The 18,910-nt window shown below is 59.2% G+C and overlaps 1 protein-coding gene across 1 annotated transcript; it reads right to left on the minus strand.

Annotated features, from left to right (window-relative positions):
• Window positions 1–7,935: 7,935 nt before the first annotated feature.
• LOC135995077 (immunoglobulin lambda-1 light chain-like) lies at window positions 7,936–16,573 on the minus strand. The gene is made up of 4 exons (XM_065646080.1): window positions 16,528–16,573; window positions 16,103–16,387; window positions 9,948–9,989; window positions 7,936–8,326 (listed from the first exon to the last, which is right to left on the minus strand). Exons 1-4 carry the CDS (start codon window positions 16,571–16,573, stop codon window positions 8,004–8,006), a joined length of 696 nt encoding a protein of 231 aa, XP_065502152.1. The 3' UTR covers window positions 7,936–8,003.
• Between the last annotated feature and the right edge of the window lie 2,337 nt (window positions 16,574–18,910).

Consider the following 18,910-nt stretch of genomic DNA (forward strand, 5'->3'; position numbering starts at 1 on the left):
AGTCTGTCCCAGCCTTTCACCAGTCTCCACACGAGCATTGCTCTGCTGCTATGGTGATGGGGAGGAAACACACCTGGTTCTTGGGTAAATGGGAAAAAAAAATAACGAAAAAAAGCACATTAAGACCTCAGCTGGGTGAAGATTTTGCAAATTTGGATCTCTGCAGAGGTGAATCTCTGCAAGCCTGGAGCCTCCCTGCACTAGCCCTGTAGCCCTATGATGGGAGCCACCAGGAGGGGATGCTGGGGGGGTTGGAATAAAGCCAAGGTCGTAGCTGATGACTGCGAGTCGTTGCCTCTTTGGTTCTGTGTCCTTTCGGCGTTGCTGGGGCAGGACACTTGACACCGGGTGTGGAATTAGTGGGGAGGGAGCTGACGGACAGTGTCTGGGTGGCACTGGGTCATACTGGCCTCATGCATGGCTGCGCAGGCTGGTGTGAGACTCCTCTGTCCTCCCTGTGCAATGAATCCCCAGAGCCAAAGCCTGGCCCTGCGTGTGGCTCAGGGTCCTCGCGGTCACTGTGCCTGCAGACACTGTCCTGCTGCTTTCCCCGCGGTTGGGGTGGCTGACAGGGATGGGGCAGGACAGAGGGAACTGATGGCCCTTTCCACAGAGCTAATTTTACGCTGGCAGAAATAGCTGCAGCTTCTGGCGCTGCTCCTGCGCTGCCCGGCAAGGCAGGGGCAAAGCCGGGGCCCAGGCGAATGGAGTGGTACATAATTAATGTGCTGAAGCTTCAGGCATGTTCCCGTCTCCTCCTGAGTTATGGTCGTAAGAGCACAGGTTGTTTTCTGGGAGCAGAGAGGGGCGGGTTGAGGTTTTCATCATTTCTGGGGGGAAACTGCTGCCAGCACTTGGTCCCAGCCCAAGAGGTGGCTGCAGCACCCATGGGTGCAGGGGGCCTGAGCATCCTCTAGGCATGAGGCTTGGGCTCCCTCTGAAGCCCACAGTGGGGAAGCAGCTCCTCCAGGGGGTGATGCGGCCCAGCTGAAGACCCCCCCCAGTCCCCATGCTGGGGTGCTCGCAGGCCCCTGAGGGTGCTGGGGCTCCGCAAACCCACCCCAGAGCTCAGGTCTGGGGTGTCAGAGCAGCTGCCCTGGTTGGTCAGACGAAGGCAGAAGCCGGTCGTTGTGCCCTGGGCTGCTGGGTGCTGTTGGGTGTGCAGCACCCACAGGATGCTGAGTGGGGGGTGCCGTGTGCTGCCGCAGTGTCCTGCATCCCGCGTGGTGCTGGCAGCGGCCACCAGCTCGGTAACTCTCGCCGGGCTCCAGCCGGTGCCGGCTGGAAGCGGCAGCCTCGCTCGGGGCCGTGTGCTGACCTGTCGTTAAGGACCTCGTTAGCGCAGGCGACAGCTCCGGCCGCCTGTCCCCGCCGCGCTGGCGGCTCAGGCCGGCGAGAGCCGGCAGGTGTGGGGCCACACTCGCCCCGTGTGCCCAAGGGCAGCCCGGGCTGCCCGCGCCTCGGGGGCTCCGGCTGGCCCCGTGTCCCCACCGCGTGTCCCCGCCCGTGGGACACGGGCCACGCGGGGGCGCCGGGCGCCGCGCGGCTGCCGGAGCGCTGCCATGGCCGCCAGGGGGCGCCCGCCTGCCGGCTGCGGGCACCGAGCGGCGCTGTCACCCGTGTCCTCCCGTCCCTGCCCGCCTGTGCGCGCCCCGGCTCTGCCCTGTGTTCCCCTGTGCGCCCCCCCGCTCTGCCCTGTGTTCTCCTGTGCGCCCCCCGGCTCTGCCCTGTGTTCTCCTGTGCGCGCCCCCGCTCTGCCCTGTGTTCTCCTGTGCGCCCCCCCGCTCTGCCCTGTGTTCTCCTGTGCGCCCCCCGGCTCTGTCCTGTGTTCCCCTGTGCGCCCCCCCGCTCTGCCCTGTGTTCTCCTGTGCGCCCCCCCGCTCTGCCCTGTGTTCCCCTGCGCGCCCCCCCGCTCTGCCCTGTGTTCCCCTGTGCGCCCCCCTGCTCTGCCCTGTGTTCCCCTGTGCGCCCCTCCACTCTGCCCCCTGTTCCCCCTGTGCCCCCCGTGTCCCTTCTCCACCCATGTCCCCCATGGTGTCTGTGTCCCTGCGTCCTTCCACGTCCCACCGTTTCCCCAGTCTCCCTGTGTCCCCTGCCCTGCTGCACGGCTCAGCCCCAGCCCCTCGCACCCACAGGCTGTGGGGGCCGGCTGCCCCACAAACGTGCCCAGGTCCAGCCTAGGGTGACGATGGTTTCAGCTGCAGAGCATAGTAGGACGTGGCCAGCCATGGTGAGCCCCAAATGGCTGCAGCCCCCCACAGTCCACTCCAGTATCAGCCCAGGGTGTGAGGGGCACCTGGGCAGTGGGGCCAGACGTTGCCTGCCCAGGGGGCTCCATCAAGGCACAAGGCTGTGGCTCTCCAAGGGCAGGAGGGGGCTGAAATGCCTGGCAGGAGCCCTGGGAGCAGAAAGCCCTGTGCTCAGGGTCCCCCTCCTCTGGGGACAAACCCTGGCCAGCCACGGTGGCCATGGCAGAGGACAGGAGTGACACCAGGCAGGTCCTGGCCACTGGGGGCTCTGCACACACTGTGCACCCTGCTGGGACCCCAAATTTGGGGAGGTGTTGTGTCTCCCACCAGGAATGCTGGGTTGCCCTGGCAGCCTGGGAAAAGGACTTGGAACCACCCCAAACCCAAAAGCCATTGCTGAATTGGCGCCAAAAAACAGCTTTTCCCGCGCTGCCCATGGCACAGCTGGGCAGCCATGCTCTGGGTGCCACGTGCTGTAAAGTTTGTGCTGAGCAGGGGGCACGTGCAGGTGCTGGGGCTATTCCTGGCTCCCAGCTGGTGTTTGGCCAAAGCGGGCTCTTGTTTTCGGCCAGGCTGTAATTTTAGCAAAAGCTGTTCCCGAGTAGTGGGGCTGCGGTCTGCACAGCTGTCCGGAGTGAGCACCAGCTCAGCTGAGGGGCCAGCGATGTGCATCGGCACCCCCCTGCTCATGGCCAGCCCGGGGTGCCCGGCCAAAAGTGCCCAAAACATGGCAGAAATGCTTAAACCTGATGTTCTTCCCCCGCTGTGGCTGCAGAGGAAGAGGAAAGGGCTGGGGCTCTGCTGCGGCTGGCCGGGGTGGGTGGCATTTGCTCAGGGTGGGACGGCTGCTGGGGAAGCTGACACTGGCTGGGGTGCAGGATCCAGCCCAGAGTGCACCCCACATTCCCCGCCTGTCCCCCCAGCCCTGGCTGCAGAAGCTGTGGCACTGGCGCTGCTCACCCCAGCGGGCCACGGAAGGGGAGAAAACCAAATTTGGCTTGAAGTCCTCCCTAAGCAGTTGAGTCAAACCCTTCTGTTCCCTTCCGAGGGCACGGTGAGGACTGCAGCAGCTGCCTCCATTGCATCCATCAGCCACCGCTGCCACTGCCTTGCTGTCACCCTGCCACCAGCGTTCCCTACCTAGAAATTTCTTAACGTTAAGCTAAAACCCCTCATCTTGGGAGTCCTAACAAGGGCTGAAACTTAATGACTGCAGATGAGTAGCACCAGCCCTGTGACAAAACCCCGCCATTAGCACACCTGCTTGTGGAGATGTGGCTGTTTACACCAAATATGAGCAGAAAACAAGGGTTTGCATGGTCCTCAGACCAAGGCTGAAATTCTGCTGGCAGTTTTATTTTATTATCACGCTAAATTTGAGATGATAAATATTTTGAAGCAGCTGAAAGGTGTTTATTTTTGAGTCGGTTCAGCTTGTTTACAACCTGTTTACAAGCTGGGGTATTTCTCTTTGGGGCTGTTTACCTCTCCCCAGGCTGTGGCTAGTGTTTAATACACACCTAAATAACCCCCAGCGAGGGGTCCAGCCGCCCCTCCCGGTGCCTTCCTGCCGGATGCCAGCTGCGCACCGGCGGTTGCTGTTTTGACAGAGCTATGCAAATGCTCTGGCCTTTGCAAATGGGCTTGATTGCTCAGGTTGTGTTTTCGGCCACGCCAGCCTTAAACATTTATTTATTTCGTTTAATTCCCTTTCGATTGCAGGGTGATAAACCTCGGCCTTGGGCTCTGTGTCTGTCCCCAGCTGGGGCTTTGTCTTGGGGTGCGCCCGGGTGATGTCTCATTGTATTTTATAATTCATAACCTGTATTTTATAATTTATAACCTGCATTTTATTCATTCATAACCTATGTTTTATTTCACGGATTCGGGGAAATCTGCCCTGTATTGTGGGAACCTGGAGGCTGCCCCATGCATCTCATGGCAGGTCAGACTGACAGACAAGCCCCGCTGACGGGCTGCCTGGCAGGAGGCAGAGGCTGATTATTTTAATTCAGCTAATGAGAGAGGATTTGGGGTGACCTGGCAGTGGGGTGACAGCAAGAGGCCCTGGCAGTGGCACAGGGGGACAAGGGCATGAGCTGAGCAGTATCAGGGTCAGCCCTGTCCCTGTTCCCCATGTGTGTGGGGTCAGCAGTGCCCAGCCAGGGGAGCTGGATGCACTGGGGTCACTGGGAGGGGTGTGCATGAGCGTGTGTGTGTGTGTGTACATGTGCCACTGTGTGCGTGCAAGAGGGGTCACCCCAGGCTGGGGACATGCACCCTGGCACAGGCACGCAGACCTGCCAGCCTTGGCACCAGCCCTCAGTGGGCCCCTGGTCCCCTGCCCTGCCAATTTTGGGCAGCCTCAGGCTGCCCCAAACCCTGTTCCCTCGCTGCGGTGGCTGATGGCCCTGTGAGGTGACATCCCGGCGAGGCAGGGGCAAAGCTGGCCCCAGCGCAGAGCCAGAACCATCTCAGGGCTGAGCCGACTTGGGGCTCGTCAGTGTGGCAGCCACTCGCCTTCACACGTCAGCACCCACTGGAGAGGGTTTCGCTTCCTTTTTTTGGCGCCCCCTTCGAGTTTCTGATTGGAGACTGTGGCGGGCGAGGAGTAAATTTAGCCAGGGGATGCCCCGCGGCTGCACAGCTGTGTGGCGGTGCTGGCTGGGGGGGCCGCGCTGGAGGGGCACAGCCTGGGCTCTGCACAGCCCGTCCCCAAACCCTTCGGTGAAGGTGGCTACGTGAGCAGGGGGCTGTCACGATGGAGTGCAGGAGTATGTCTTGTTGGGTATGGCCTGAGCTCGGCACAAGCGCAGAACCACAGTGGGGGGACTCGTGCCATCCTCCCACGGCCACCCCAATGCGTTCTGGCTCTGCCTCGCTCCCCCCACCCCGGGCTGGAGCTATTCTCAGCCCCAGCTCTTGCTTTCGAGTTTCAGCCCTGCTGCCTCCAGGAACGGTGGCTGTTTTGGGCGGCTGCAGCTGCTGCGGGGAGGGCAGGCGGGATGTCCCCAACCCCTCCGGCTGCGCCACGTCACCCATGTCTCTGCAGAGGTGGTGTTTCATCAGCCCCAGGTGCATTCACTCTGCTCCCGCCACGTCCCCACACAGGGAGCCCCTAAATCCTCCGGGCAGGAGATGCTGGGGCTCGCCTTGGCCTGGGGAAATCACCGAGTGATGTGCAATAAAAACCAAACCAAAACAAACAAGCCCAGGCTGGTTTTGGGGGACCAACCTGGGCGTATGTGTCCCCCACAGAGGGGCCTCAGCATGGGCACCCCCAAATGCAAGGCCATGGGTACAGGAGCTGTCCCCACCCCAGGGCAGGGTTTGAGGACCAGAGCAGAGCTTTGCTCTGTGGGGCTGGGGGGTGTTTTGGGGTGAGGGTTGTAAGAGCTCCCGTGGCTCCACACCCCTCTGCCTCCATCCCCGCATCCGTCTCACTGGTCTTGGCCACGGGGCCCCTCTAAGCCCAAAGTATCTAAACCACCGGGGTTTATTAAACCCCACTGAAGGCCTTGTTAAACCCTCGCCTGCGAGCCTCAGCCTGGGAGCGCAGCTCTCACCAATCCCTGACCCCACCATGGGACCCACTGCCTCTCTCTGCAGCTAATTAAAGCTTTCCTGAAGCATCTCATTTACTAAATTAGATCCCCCTCTTTTTAAAATTAATGGCAAGCTGGGAAAACAAAAATTAAAAAGACTGTTTAAAATTGCAGCACAGGGGATGGCAGAGCGAGAGCTGCAGCTGGGAGAGATGGGGGTTTTGGTTTCACTCAGCACATTTGCTCACCAGAAAACTCCACCAAGGGTGGCTGTGGGAGCAGGATGAGCTTTTTCTACCCAAGCATCCTCCCCAGTGGGGGCTGGATCAGGCCCTGTATCCCAGTGTGATTCCCAGTGGTGCCTCTCCAGCCCTGTTGAAGGGCTTTTTATGGGTAAAATCGTGGCTGGAAATTTATGGTGCTGCAGCCAGGAGGGGAGTAGGGAGGCCCTGGAGAAGCCAGGGCCACTGATCTATAATTTAGCAGGTTTTTTTCCTTGCCAGTTGTTGCTTAGGGAAAGGGTTTAGCACAATCTTTTAATCAATAATTAGTGAGGTTTCCTGCCTCTGGAGTGGGAGACGCACCTGTGCTCTGCTCTCCCAGACCTAAGCCAAAGCCAGACTCCAGCCCAGCAGGACCTGCCCCAAACCGAGCTCGTGAAAAGCTTGGTCTGGTGCCCTGTAATCGAGGGACAGGCTCTACCCATGGGATGTCAGGATGGATTGGAGTGAGTAGGATGGATGGATGGAGGCGTTGAGGTGGACACGACAGAGGCACTGGGGTGGATAGGACAGATGGACACAGCAGCTAGGACACATGGCCAGCAACACTGCCCAGAGTGGTGCTTTCTCCTTGCTGGCTGCTGGAGGCTTTGCCCCAAGCGAGGCCGAGGCAGGGACTGCCCGTCCCACAGGGAAGGTGCCGGCTGGCGCCCGGCCTTCCCAGGGCAGCGACAGGACAAGGGGTGATGGTTTTAAACTAAAGGAGGGGAGATTCAGGTCAGACATGAGGAAGATATTTTTTACAATGAGGATGGTGAAACACTGTCCTAGGATGCCCAGGGAGGTGGTGGATGCCCAAACCCTAGAGACATTCAAGGCCAGGCTGTATGGGGCTCTGAGCAACCTGATCTGGGTGAAGATGTCCCTGCTCATGGCAGGGTGAGTTGGACTAGATGACCTTTTAAAGGTCCCTTCCAGCCCAAAGCATTCCGCAATTCTACGATTCTGTGTTCCCAGAAAGCATCTGCAGGGACATGTGGCAACCCAAAGCCTGCTGGGGCTGGGCATCCCACTGGCACGGGCACAGCTTGGGGAGGGGGATGTAGTGGGGCTGTCCCCCCTTTACCAAAAGGCTGGGAAGGGGACATGTCCCCCAGAACTGCACACAGCATGGCCAGGTGCTCCTGTCCCCTGTGCAGCTCTGATGGAGTGCCCGCAGCTGAGCACTGGTGCTCTCAGCACAGCTGTGGCTGTGTGTCACTCTATGTGCAAGGGACACTTCCCTGGAGTTGTGCCGAGGACGGGACATGTGACATGCAGGGGCCTCGGCTGCCATGGCACAAGGTGCAGGGGACAGACTGGTGCATGTCCTGGCAGCTGCACGAGCACCCCCATCCCGGGTGACACAGGGCTGACCAAGGAAATGGGGTAGAGGCAGGACTGGCCAGCAAAGGAACATGGCTGGCCGTGGCCCCACAACAAGCCATGTGTCCCTGCAAGGTACCCAGAGGCCAACAGGCGAGGGACAAGGCTGGCACAACTAGGGCCATGTGCTCGCTGCCAGGACGGGAGCTTAGACCAGGCTGATGCCCCAAGCTGCTCATCCCCTGGCCCTGGCAGTGCCAGGGGGGTCAGCGGGGTGCCTGGGAGTGAGCAAGAACTGCAGGAAGCCCTGGGCACCCCCAGCAACATGCATGTGTGTGCGTGTGCACGTGTGTTCCCATCCCACCCAACTCCATACTGGTGCCACTGGGGCAATGCCGGCCGGTGCAGGGGGAGCGGGTGTGTTGGAAGGACACAGAGACAAGGATGCTGAGCCAGTGCTAGTTCAGTGTTGGTGTTTATTTGTGTGACACTCAGGGCAGGGGGACAGGAGCACGGGACAGGGGGACATGATGAGAGACATCTGTGCTACAGGGGGGTCACTGCCCCCAGCAGTGAGGACGGGGGCCGGGGCTGGTGAGGGGCTGCGGGGTGTCCCGGCAGGGTTAGGAGGAGCACTCGTTTCTATTCAGGGTCTTCTCCACGTTGCCAGCCTCATGAACGACCTTGCAGGTGTAGATGTTGTGGCTCTGCCACTGGCTAGAAGTCAGTATCAGATAGCTGCTGGCCATGTACTTGCTGTTGTTCTGCTGCTGGGGCTGGCTGGTGCTCACGCCATCAGATAAGGGGCTGCCATCAGCCAGCCAGGTCACGGTCACGGTGCCAGGGTAGAAGTTTTCAATCAGACACACCAAGGTGGCTTTGTTCTGCTTCGCCAACTCAGGGGACGGTGGGAACAAGTAGACTTCAGGGGCCGACCTGGGCAGATCTGCGAGGGAGAGAGAGTGGTGGGGGCGTCAAGGGGACCCTGTGACCCAGCACAGCCCCTGCCTGCCCTGTGGCACTGCCCGGAAACTCTGCGCTGCCCCCACACCTGAGAGGTCATCATTTGTACCTCTAAGGTACTTAGATTTGGGATACACCTCCCTATACAATTTTTACATGTATCTGTGTGTGTATTTATATATATGTGTGTATATATATATATATAAATTGTATATATACACATATATAAATATAGGTGTATATGTAATACACATACATATATACATACACCCCATATATACTTGTATATATGGTTTATATATATATACTATATGTATATATATATGTGTGCATGTTCACATTATATATTACAGATATCTATATATATAGGTAATATATATCATATCTATGTACATATATCTATTATATATTACATAAATAAAATATACTATGTATAGTATATATTATAGCATATATTTTCAATAAATATATGTATAATTATATATCATATATAATATATATTTATGTATTTTAGATATTTAATATCTACATAAATATATATGTTATATATGTTATATATGCACACATATTTATAACATATATAAACCAAAATCTCTGGTTAGCTGCCATAAACCCATTTCTTTCCTTTTGCACCACAATTTTTTTTAAAGTCAAAATTTCAAAGACAAACCATCCTGTTTTCTTCTCAGTTCTGCTTTCTGACACTTTGAGACGTTTCTCAGAAAAAGTACTGTTACAAATCACCCAAATGAAGGTGAAGAAAAGATATTTTGTCTTTCTGAGGTGGTTCTGCTGCCTCCTCAAATGTACAATGTCTCTATCTCAATCTCCATTAAAAAAAACGGGAGGACTTTGCTGTTAAAAACTTTCTGCTGAAGAAATTGAGAAACTACATTTTTCTTGATCTTCTGCCCCTAGTAATTTGATTTAGATTGGGATTTTTGGCCAAATTATTTTTAAAATTACAGACAAAGACACACAAACGATGTTCCCAGCAGCATTTTTCAACACAATAATCTTCATTTTTGACACGGCTTACCTGGAGAACAGGCTCTTTAAGGTACCCCCGAAAACTTTTGGTTAAGATCCCAGGGATATGCCATTTTAACACAAAGGTGGCCGCGACGTCAGCCTGCTGGCGGCCGAGGACAGGCTGCCATTTCACAGCGCCCGTGGCCACGGGACCTCGCAGAGAAGCCCCTGCTCCTCACCGAGGGTGACGGACTTAGTCCTCAGGACGAAGAGTTGAGGACTTAGACCTTAGACTAACGACTAATTTCTTTAACGAAGACAAAAATTGACTTTCTAAGAGACCTAAACCTGAGTTTCTGAAATAGGCTCCCTCAGACACATTTCCTGGACAAATTTTAAGACTTTTCAATTGAGAAAATAACCTCCCCAATCCTCTGTGGCGCGCACCAGAGCCCCCGGAGTCCGCAAGGACAAGACACAGCCTGAAACGCCACGCCTAGTGTCCGTCCCTGAACCGGCAGCAGACCCCAGCCCGGCGCCAAGTCCAAGAAAAAAACCCCAAATCACAAAAAATTGACAAAATGTCACAAATTCGTGGTGAAGGAAAGACCGAGAAGAAGTCGGCGACTCACCTGAAATCGTCAGTCGGGTCCCTCCTCCAAATACTCCACACAGTGATATAGGGCTGTGCAAAAACCTCCTGCCCCATGGCAGGAGCAGTCCTGGGCCCCGTGGATGCTCCAGGGTGGAGGTGATGGGACGGGGATGCCCTCATGGATGCTCCAGGGTGGAGGTGATGGGACGGGGATGCCCTCATGGATGCTCCAGGGTGGAGGTGATGGGACGGGGATGCCCTCATGGATGCTCCAGGGTGGAGGTGATGGGACGGGGATGCCCTCATGGATGCTCCAGGGTGGAGGTGATGGGACGGGGATGCCCTCATGGATGCTCCAGGGTGGAACGATGGGACGGAGATGCCCTCATGGATGCTCCAGGGTGGAACGATGGGATGGGGGTGCCCTCATGGATGCTCCAGGGTGGAACGATGGGATGGAGGTGTCCTGATGGACCCAGCAGGATGTGAGAGGAGAGGAGGCATCAGTTGTTGGTAGAAACAAAGAGCTGGGATTAGCAGAGAAAAACATGCGACGGATGCAGATTCCTTTCTACAACTGCAACAGCCAAGACAGGAGTTGGCCAGAGTCGGTTTCGGCTAAGACTGATTAACTTCAAATTCCCCGGGGAAGGCTTGGCTGCTGCTTTGTAAAGTGTTTTCCTGGTGTGGTGCCAATCTCACAGGGCACAGGGGGCTCAGCTCAGAGCAAACAAACTCTTGGAGTGCTGGTTTTCAATAGCACCAACTTAACTTGAACTCAAAAATATTCAAATGTTGTGGTTTGTGCAAGTGGTTACAGAAAGAGACAGAGTCAGTGAAACTCCTGAGTCACTGGAAAATAAATGATGCTTTGATGATTTCATGGTTTGAGGCACTTTCTGTTTCAGAGGTTTGGTTTCCCTCTGGGTAGGCTTATGCTTTTGTGCATAAGGCTGAAAGTAGCCAAAAAATGTCACTGCAATCGTCTATGCAAGGCATTTAACTGAAGCTGATATCAACTATTGCGTATGATCAGTTTCTGAGCATTTCTCAGACTTGCATGGGGTTTAGGTTCCACTTTAGGGGGGGACAATAAAGGGGGACAACATTCAGCTTGAAAGTCCAGCTCTTCTCCTTGGGAGGAGGTGTGGAGGAGGAGGAGGAGGAGGAGAGATGCTGTGCTGGACGTACCAGGGGTGTTGGCCCTTCAGCACCTGTCTGGCACGGGTCTCGGTGGGAGCGGAGGCAAGTGAGGGGGTGCTGGTTCCGGGGTGCACTGGGGACATCAAAACGACTGCTGTGTCCCAGCTGCCGGGGCTGAGCAGCGGAGGTGACACCAGGTACCCTCTGCTGCTGCCACAGGGCTCAGCCAGATGTGCTGGGAAGCAAATGAGACGGAAAAGGGAAGGATGTGCCAAGCAGCCTTGCAGTATAAACCATCCTGAAACTGCCCTGGCAAGGCTTGTGTGAACATCTGCCCAAAGAAATCGCTGCCTTTGTAGGCTACAATCAGCACTGGCTGGGGGTGGAAGTGTCCAGGGCCTGGGGGCTCCTGGTGCAGCTGGGCTGGGAGGAGGGCAGGGGGGCACCCAGCAGGGACAGGGCTGATGGGGGTCATCACCTCCCCAAACGGCCAGGGACAGGCACAGATCTGGGACTCTAAGGGACAGGTGAGCTGGAACAACAGGCACAGCCACTTGTAGCATAGGCCAGGGCCATGGCGGGGATCAGCCCCACCAGCAAATGGGGACAGCAGGGACTCCCAACTGGACCTGTGATGGTGGGAGGATTTTGCATCACTTCCCCATTGCTCTGTGTCACCGTGGAACTGTCACTGTTCCTGTCCCAGCCACCACAGTAATAGACAGCCCCATCCTCAGCTTGGACCCCACTGATGGTTAACGTGGCCGTGGTGCCAGATTTGGTTCCGGAGAATCGCGAAGGGATGCCCGAGGGTCTCCGGTTGCCACCATAGATCATAGTGACAGGGGCTGTACCAGGGACCTTCTGCTGGTACCAGCCAGCATAATGCCAGCCAGCACTGCCAAGCCCAGAGCATTCAATCTGGACGGTTCCTCCCAGGGTCGTGGACACCGAGGCCGGCTGAGTCAGCGCTGCCTGGACCAGGGAACCTGGAGAGGGAGAGGAGAGAGGGGAGAAGACGGGGGTCAGCCCGTGCCCCTGGGGCACAGACCTCCCCGGGCAGTGGGATGGGGACAGGACCCCTGTGCCCAGAGGCCCTGGCTGGGCACAGTGAGTCTGGAGGTGTCACCTGAGCCGTGGGCGAGCACCGCGAGGAGGAGAGGGACCCAGGCCATGGCAGATCCCACCAGCTCCGTGTCCCCACGACGATGGGGCTCGTTTGCGGACCCTGACCCCCTTTTAAGCCCCTGCCTGCCCCTGGCACGGCCCCTCCATGCAAATCTGACCCCACGCTCAGGGCAGATCCTGCCCGCGCATCTCTCCCCACCTTCCGCTCCCCGCCCAGCCCCACCACTCCAGATGCAGCGGGCTTGTTCTCGGGCACGGAGCAAAGGCACATCCCAGCTCAGAGCCTGAAACACAGCAGCACAGACCCTCCTGTCCCCAGCCTGGGCTGAGTGGCTGCAGGACCAATGGGTGTGGGAAAGCTGGGTGCTGGGGACAGGGTGGGTAGTGGGGGACAGGCAGCACCCACAGTTCCAACATCCCCTCCACGGGTTGTGGGGAGCAGATGGGACACGACCCATGCTGGGGATGGCAGTACAAGCCATTGCCCAGGCTCTTGCCACTGGGGTAGGTTTTTGGGGTCCAGCTGCGCCCAACTGGGCCCTCCCATGGAGAGGGGGCTGGGAAAAGGCAGGAACAAAGCCCCCATTCCCCTCCATCCCTCCGAGCTCCTCAGCTGAACGTTATCTGTGACCGATGAGCACCTGGGACCTTAATGTTGCCTGGGTGAGGGGAGCAGGGCTGGGAGCACAGAGCAGCCCTCACCCTGAGGACCGCAGGGTGCTCAGTGCATGCCAATCCATGTCCTCCAACACCCAGCCCATGGCCGTCCCCACCAGCACCATGGTCCTGGGCGCAGAGCTGGGGGACAAGGCCACCTGGGACTTGGCTGCCCACACAGCAGCTCCAGACAGCACAAATGCAGCCCCATGGGGCCAGCGCCCCTGCCCAAAGCCTGGCCCTATCACACACCCTCACCCCCAGCCCCCGTCCTCTTCCCTGTCACACTCATGGGGATGCAGGAAATGTCACTGCTGAGAACCAGCAGCACCCCACGACACAGAGGAGCCTGCGCCTTTGTCCCCAGCAGTAGCCCCAGGCCAGGTGGTCCCGCAGCAGGACAGGGACAGGGTCAGGCTGCTGGGCAGCCCTTTGCTGTCAGGGGGCTGTGGTGGGACATCTCCCAGGGCCAGGGGCTCCCCAGGGGGCCAGAGGTGCAAACAGCCAATGCTGGAGTAGCCCATGGGCTCCTCTTGCAGCAGCACAGAGCAGCCCCCTCCAGCCCTGCTCTGCCCCGGGACCCTCTCGCACGGCCCTGGAGCTGCTGTGCCCATGGGAAACATCCCTTCCCAGGGTCCAAAGGCAAAGCTTCCCTCCAGCTCCCTGGCCCAGGTCACATCCCCACCGCTTGGTGCGGGGGCCACAGTTTCAGCCGGGCTGAACGCCCTGGGGCAATGCCCTGGGGGCTCCTGGCACAGCTGTGCTGGGAGCAGGGCAGGGGGGCACCTGGGCAGGGTCCTGGGTGCCAGCTGGGGAGTGCAGGGGACCTTGGACCTGCTGGGTGCACAGGGACAGGGCTGCTGGGGGTCATCGCCTCCCCAATAGACCAGGGACAGGCACACACCTGAGGTTCCAAGGGACAACTGAGCCAGGTCACCTGGCACAGCCACCTGCAGCACAGGGCAGGGCCATGGCAGGGATCTGCCCCACCGTCAAATGGAGACAGCAGAGATGGCTGACTGGCCCTGCGATGGCGGGAGGATTTTGTATCACTTCCCCATTGCTCTGTGTCACTGTGGGAAAATTAGTGCTGCCGTCGTAGCCACCACAGTAATAGACAGCCTCGTCCTCGGCTTGGACCCCACTGATGGTTAACGTGGCCGTGGTGCCGGACTTGGTTCCGGAGAATCGCGAAGGGATGCCCGAGGGTCTGCTGTTGCTACTGTAGATCACAGTGACAGGGCCAGTGCCAGGGACCTTCTGCTGGTACCAGCCGGCATAAGCATAGCTGCTGCTAAGCCCGGAGCAGGTGATCTGGACGGTTCCTCCCAGGGTCGTGGACACCGAGGCCGGCTGAGTCAGCGCTGCCTGGACCAGGGAACCTGGAGAGGGAGAGGAGAGAGGGGAGAAGACGGGGGTCAGCCCGTGCCCCTGGGGCACAGACCTCCCCGGGCAGTGGGATGGGGACAGGACCCCTGTGCCCAGAGGCCCTGGCTGGGCACAGTGAGTCTGGAGGTGTCACCTGAGCCGTGGGCGAGCACCGCGAGGAGGAGAGGGACCCAGGCCATGGCAGATCCCACCAGCTCCGTGTCCCCACGACGATGGGGCTCGTTTGTGGACCCTGACCCCCTTTTAAGCCCCCGCCTGCCCCTGGCACGGCCCCTCCATGCAAATCTGACCCCACGCTCAGGGCAGATCCTGCCCGCGCATCTCTCCCCACCTTCCGCTCCCCGCCCAGCCCCACCACTCCAGATGCAGCGGGCTTGTTCTTGGGCACGGAGCAAAGGCACATCCCAGCTCAGAGCCTGAAACACAGCAGCACAGACCCTCCTGTCCCCAGCCTGGGCTGAGTGGCTGCAGGACCAATGGGTGTGGGAAAGCTGGGTGCTGGGACAGGGTGGGTAGTGGGGGACAGGCAGCACCCACAGTTCCAACATCCCCTCCACGGGTTGTGGGGAGCAGATGGGACACGACCCATGCTGGGGATGGCAGTACAAGCCATTGCCCAGGCTCTTGCCACTGGGGTAGATTTTTGGGGTCCAGCTGCGCCCAACTGGGCCCTCCCATGGAGAGGGGGCTGGGAAAAGGCAGGAACAAAGCCCCCATTCCCCTCCATCCCTCCGAGCTCCTCAGCTGAACGTTATCTGTGACCGATGAGCACCTGGGACCTTAATGTTGCCTGGGTGAGGGGAGCAGGGCTGGGAGCACAGAGCAGCCCTCACCCTGAGGACCGCAGGGTGCTCAGTGCATGCCAATCCATGTCCTCCAACACCCAGCCCATGGCCGTCCCCACCAGCACCATGGTCCTGGGCACAGAGCTGGGGGACAAGGCCACCTGGGACTTGGCTGCCCACACAGCAGCTCCAGACAGCACAAATGCAGCCCGATGGGGCCAGCGCCCCTGCCCAAAGCCTGGCCCTATCACACACCCTACCCCCAGCCCCCGTCCTCTTCCCTGTCACACTCATGGGGATGCAGGAAATGTCACTGCTGAGAACCAGCAGCACCCCACGACACAGAGGAGCCTGCGCCTTTGTCCCCAGCAGTAGCCCCAGGCCAGGTGGTCCCGCAGCAGGACAGGGACAGGGTCAGGCTGCTGGGCAGCCCTTTGCTGTCAGGGGGCTGTGGTGGGACATCTCCCAGGGCCAGGGGCTCCCCAGGGGGCCAGAGGTGCAAACAGCCAATGCTGGAGTAGCCCATGGGCTCCTCTTGCAGCAGCACAGAGCAGCCCCCTCCAGCCCTGCTCTGCCCCGGGACCCTCTCGCACGGCCCTGGAGCTGCTGTGCCCATGGGAAACATCCCTTCCCAGGGTCCAAAGGCAAAGCTTCCCTCCAGCTCCCTGGCCCAGGTCACATCCCCACCGCTTGGTGCGGGGGCCACAGTTTCAGCCGGGCTGAACCCCCTGGGGTGATGCCCTGGGGGCTCCTGGCACAGCTGTGCTGGGAGCAGGGCAGGGGGGCACCTGGGCAGGGTCCTGGGTGCCAGCTGGGGAGTGCAGGGGACCTTGGACCTGCTGGGTGCACAGGGACAGGGCTGCTGGGGGTCATCGCCTCCCTAATAGACCAGGGACAGGCACACACCTGAGGTTCCAAGGGACAATTGAGCCAGGTCACCTGGCACAGCCACCTGCAGCACAGGGCAGGGCCATGGCAGGGATCTGCCCCACCGTCAAATGGGGACAGCAGAGATGGCTGACTGGCCCTGCGATGGCGGGAGGATTTTGTATCACTTCCCCATTGCTCTGTGTCACTGTGGCAGGATTGCTGCTGCTTTCGTAGCTCCCACAGTAATAGACAGCCTCGTCCTCGGCTTGGACCCCAGTGATGGTTAACGTGGCTGTGGAGCCAGAGCGGGTTCCGGAGAATCGCGAAGGAATGCCCGAGGGTCTGCTGTTGCTACCGTAGATCACAGTGACAGGGGCAGTGCCAGGGACCTTCTGCTGGTACCAGCCATAGTTGTAGGTGCTCCCGGAGCAGGTGATCTGGGCGGTTCCTCCCAGGGTCGTGGACACCGAGGCCGGCTGAGTCAGCGCTGCCTGGACCAGGGAACCTGGAGAGGGAGAGGAGAGAGGGGAGAAGACGGGGGTCAGCCAGTGCCCCAGGGGCACAGACCTCCCCGGGCAGTGGGATGGGGACAGGACCCCTGTGCCCAGAGGCCCTGGCTGGGCACAGTGAGTCTGGAGGTGTCACCTGAGCCGTGGGCGAGCACCGCGAGGAGGAGAGGGACCCAGGCCATGGCAGATCCCACCAGCTCCGTGTCCCCACGACGATGGGGCTCGTTTGCGGACCCTGACCCCCTTTTAAGCCCCTGCCTGCCCCTGGCACGGCCCCTCCATGCAAATCTGACCCCACGCTCAGGGCAGATCCTGCCCGCGCATCTCTCCCCACCTTCTGCTCCCCGCCCAGCCCCACCACTCCAGATGCAGCGGGCTTGTTCTCGGGCACGGAGCAAAGGCACATCCCAGCTCAGAGCCTGAAACACAGCAGCACAGACCCTCCTGTCCCCCATCCTAGGGCAATCAGCTGCAGGGCCAAAGGGCATGGAAAAGACAGGCACTGGGTGCAGGCACTGCTCACAGCTCCCAGTGATGGGGCTGAGATGATGCCATCCCCAAGCACCCTTCACCCGACTCTTGGCCTCTTTCCCTCCTACGGGTGTCCCAGGCCCCTACCCCTCTTTGCCTCTTTGCCTCTTTGCCTCTTGCTCTGTTGCTTTTCCATTCTGGCTCTTCCCCTGCCAGCCCAGACCCGCCACTCAAGACCTTTGCTCTTCCCAAGCACCCACTCCCCAGCACAACAGGGGCCACCTGGTACCGAGCCCCAGGATCCAGCTATTTCTCCCCATGAGCCACTCATAAATCCAAGGGGCCAGCACTGGGCAAACGCAGAGCTGGGGCAGCCCAGGGGCTCTGCTGGCAGCCATCGGGGCAGCCCCTAGCCGTCCCTGCTCCAACCCAGCGCACAGGGACTGCAGCCACCTTTGGGAGCCTCATACCCAGCCCAAGAGCTGCTCTGCCTGTGGGAAATGTCCCCACACCCATGGCCCCTTCCTGTTCTCCTCACTGCCCAGGGCACAGAGACCCCACGGGCACAGGCAGGGCAGGGCTGTGGGGCAGCTGTCTCCTCTTGGGCAGCATGGAGGGGACCTGTCGGAGCAGAGCGTGTGTCCCACGGCAGGAGGCACCTCACAGGCACACGTGCTGCTCCACCACGGTGTCCAAGCAGCAGCAGACGGCACCTGAGGGGCCCTAAGGCAACAGTGGGTTTGTGTTTCTCTTCCCCAGTGCTGGGAGTCACGGTGACCCTCCTCAGCACTGCTGCTCCAGCCGGCACTGCAAGAGACAGCTTCAGCCTGGTGCCAAGGAGTGGTTAACGTTGACGTGGCCGTGGAGAATGGCACGTTCCCACATGATTTATATCCCCTCCGCAAATGACCGGGGACACGCACAGACCTGGAGCTCTAAGGGACAGCTGAGCCAGGACACCAGGCACAGCCACCTGCAGCACAGGGCCGGGCCATGGCAGGGATCTGCCCCACCGTCAAACAGAGACAGCAGAGATTCCTAAGTGGTCCAGTGGTGGCAGGAGGTTTTTGTATCATTTCCCCATTGCTCTGTGTCACCATTGTAGCTGCTGTCGGTGCCACCACAGTAATAGACACCCTCGTCCTCGGCTTGGACCCCACTGATGGTTAACGTGGCTGTGGTGCCGGACTTGGTTCCGGCGAATCGCGAAGGGATGCCCGAGGGTCTGTTGGTGTTACTGTAGATCACAGTGACAGGGGCTGTGCCAGGGACCTTCTGCTGGTACCAGCCGGCATTGCTGCTGCTGCTGTAGAGCCCGGAGCAGGTGATCTGGACGGTTCCTCCCAGGGTCGTGGACACCGAGGCCGGCTGAGTCAGCGCTGCCTGCACCAGGGAACCTGGAGAGGGAGAGGAGAGAGGGGAGAAGACGGGGGTCAGCCAGTGCCCCTGGGGCACAGACCTCCCTGGGCAGTGGGATGGGGCCCCTGCACCCAAAGGTCCTAATGGCACAGGGGGACCACTTCCCCACACACAGAGCCCAAGGCCTGAGCCCTGAGAGCTGGCCACAGCAAGAGCACATGGCTGCCAGCAGCATGAGGCTGTGGGGTGGCTGACAGCGCAGTGTCATGCCTTTTGGCAGGATGGACACAGCCCCAGAGTCACCTCCTGCATGGCATGGTACTAACCAGGAGCAAATAGACAGCCACAGCCATGCAGAGGGGACAGAAACCTGCCCCAGCCTTGCAGCCCTGCTCAGCCACAAGGGACAAGGGCAGAAGATCTTAATTTTTATCTCCTCTGTACCTCACTTCCATATGTCTATGTCACTCTAACAGCATTGCTGCTGCCGTCCCAGCTCCCACAGTAATAGACAGCCTCGTCCTCGGCTTGGACCCCACTGATGGTTAACGTGCCCGTGGTGCTGGATGTGCATCTGGAGAATCGCGAAGATCACAGTGACAGGGGCAGTGCCAGGGACCTTCTGCTGGTACCAGCCATACTCATAGCTATTCCCAGAACTTATAATCCAGAGGGTTTGTCCCACGTTT

The sequence above is a fragment of the Caloenas nicobarica genome, chromosome 16, assembly GCF_036013445.1.
Source record: "Caloenas nicobarica isolate bCalNic1 chromosome 16, bCalNic1.hap1, whole genome shotgun sequence".
NCBI lineage: Eukaryota > Metazoa > Chordata > Aves > Columbiformes > Columbidae > Caloenas > Caloenas nicobarica.

What these genes read in the sequence shown, in the direction of transcription:
- LOC135995077 (XM_065646080.1), bottom strand. Translation starts at nt 16,573, where the DNA reads ATGGCCTGGGTCCCTCTCCTCCTCGCGGTGCTCGCCCACGGCTCAG. An exon ending in TGGGAGCTACGAAAGCAGCA is followed by an intron (nt 9,990 to 16,102) that starts GCAATCCTGCCA and finishes GCCCTATATCAC; the next exon opens with TGTGTGGAGTATTTGGAGGA. An exon ending in GACCCGACTGACGATTTCAG is followed by an intron (nt 8,327 to 9,947) that starts GTGAGTCGCCGA and finishes TCTCCCTCGCAG; the next exon opens with ATCTGCCCAGGTCGGCCCCT.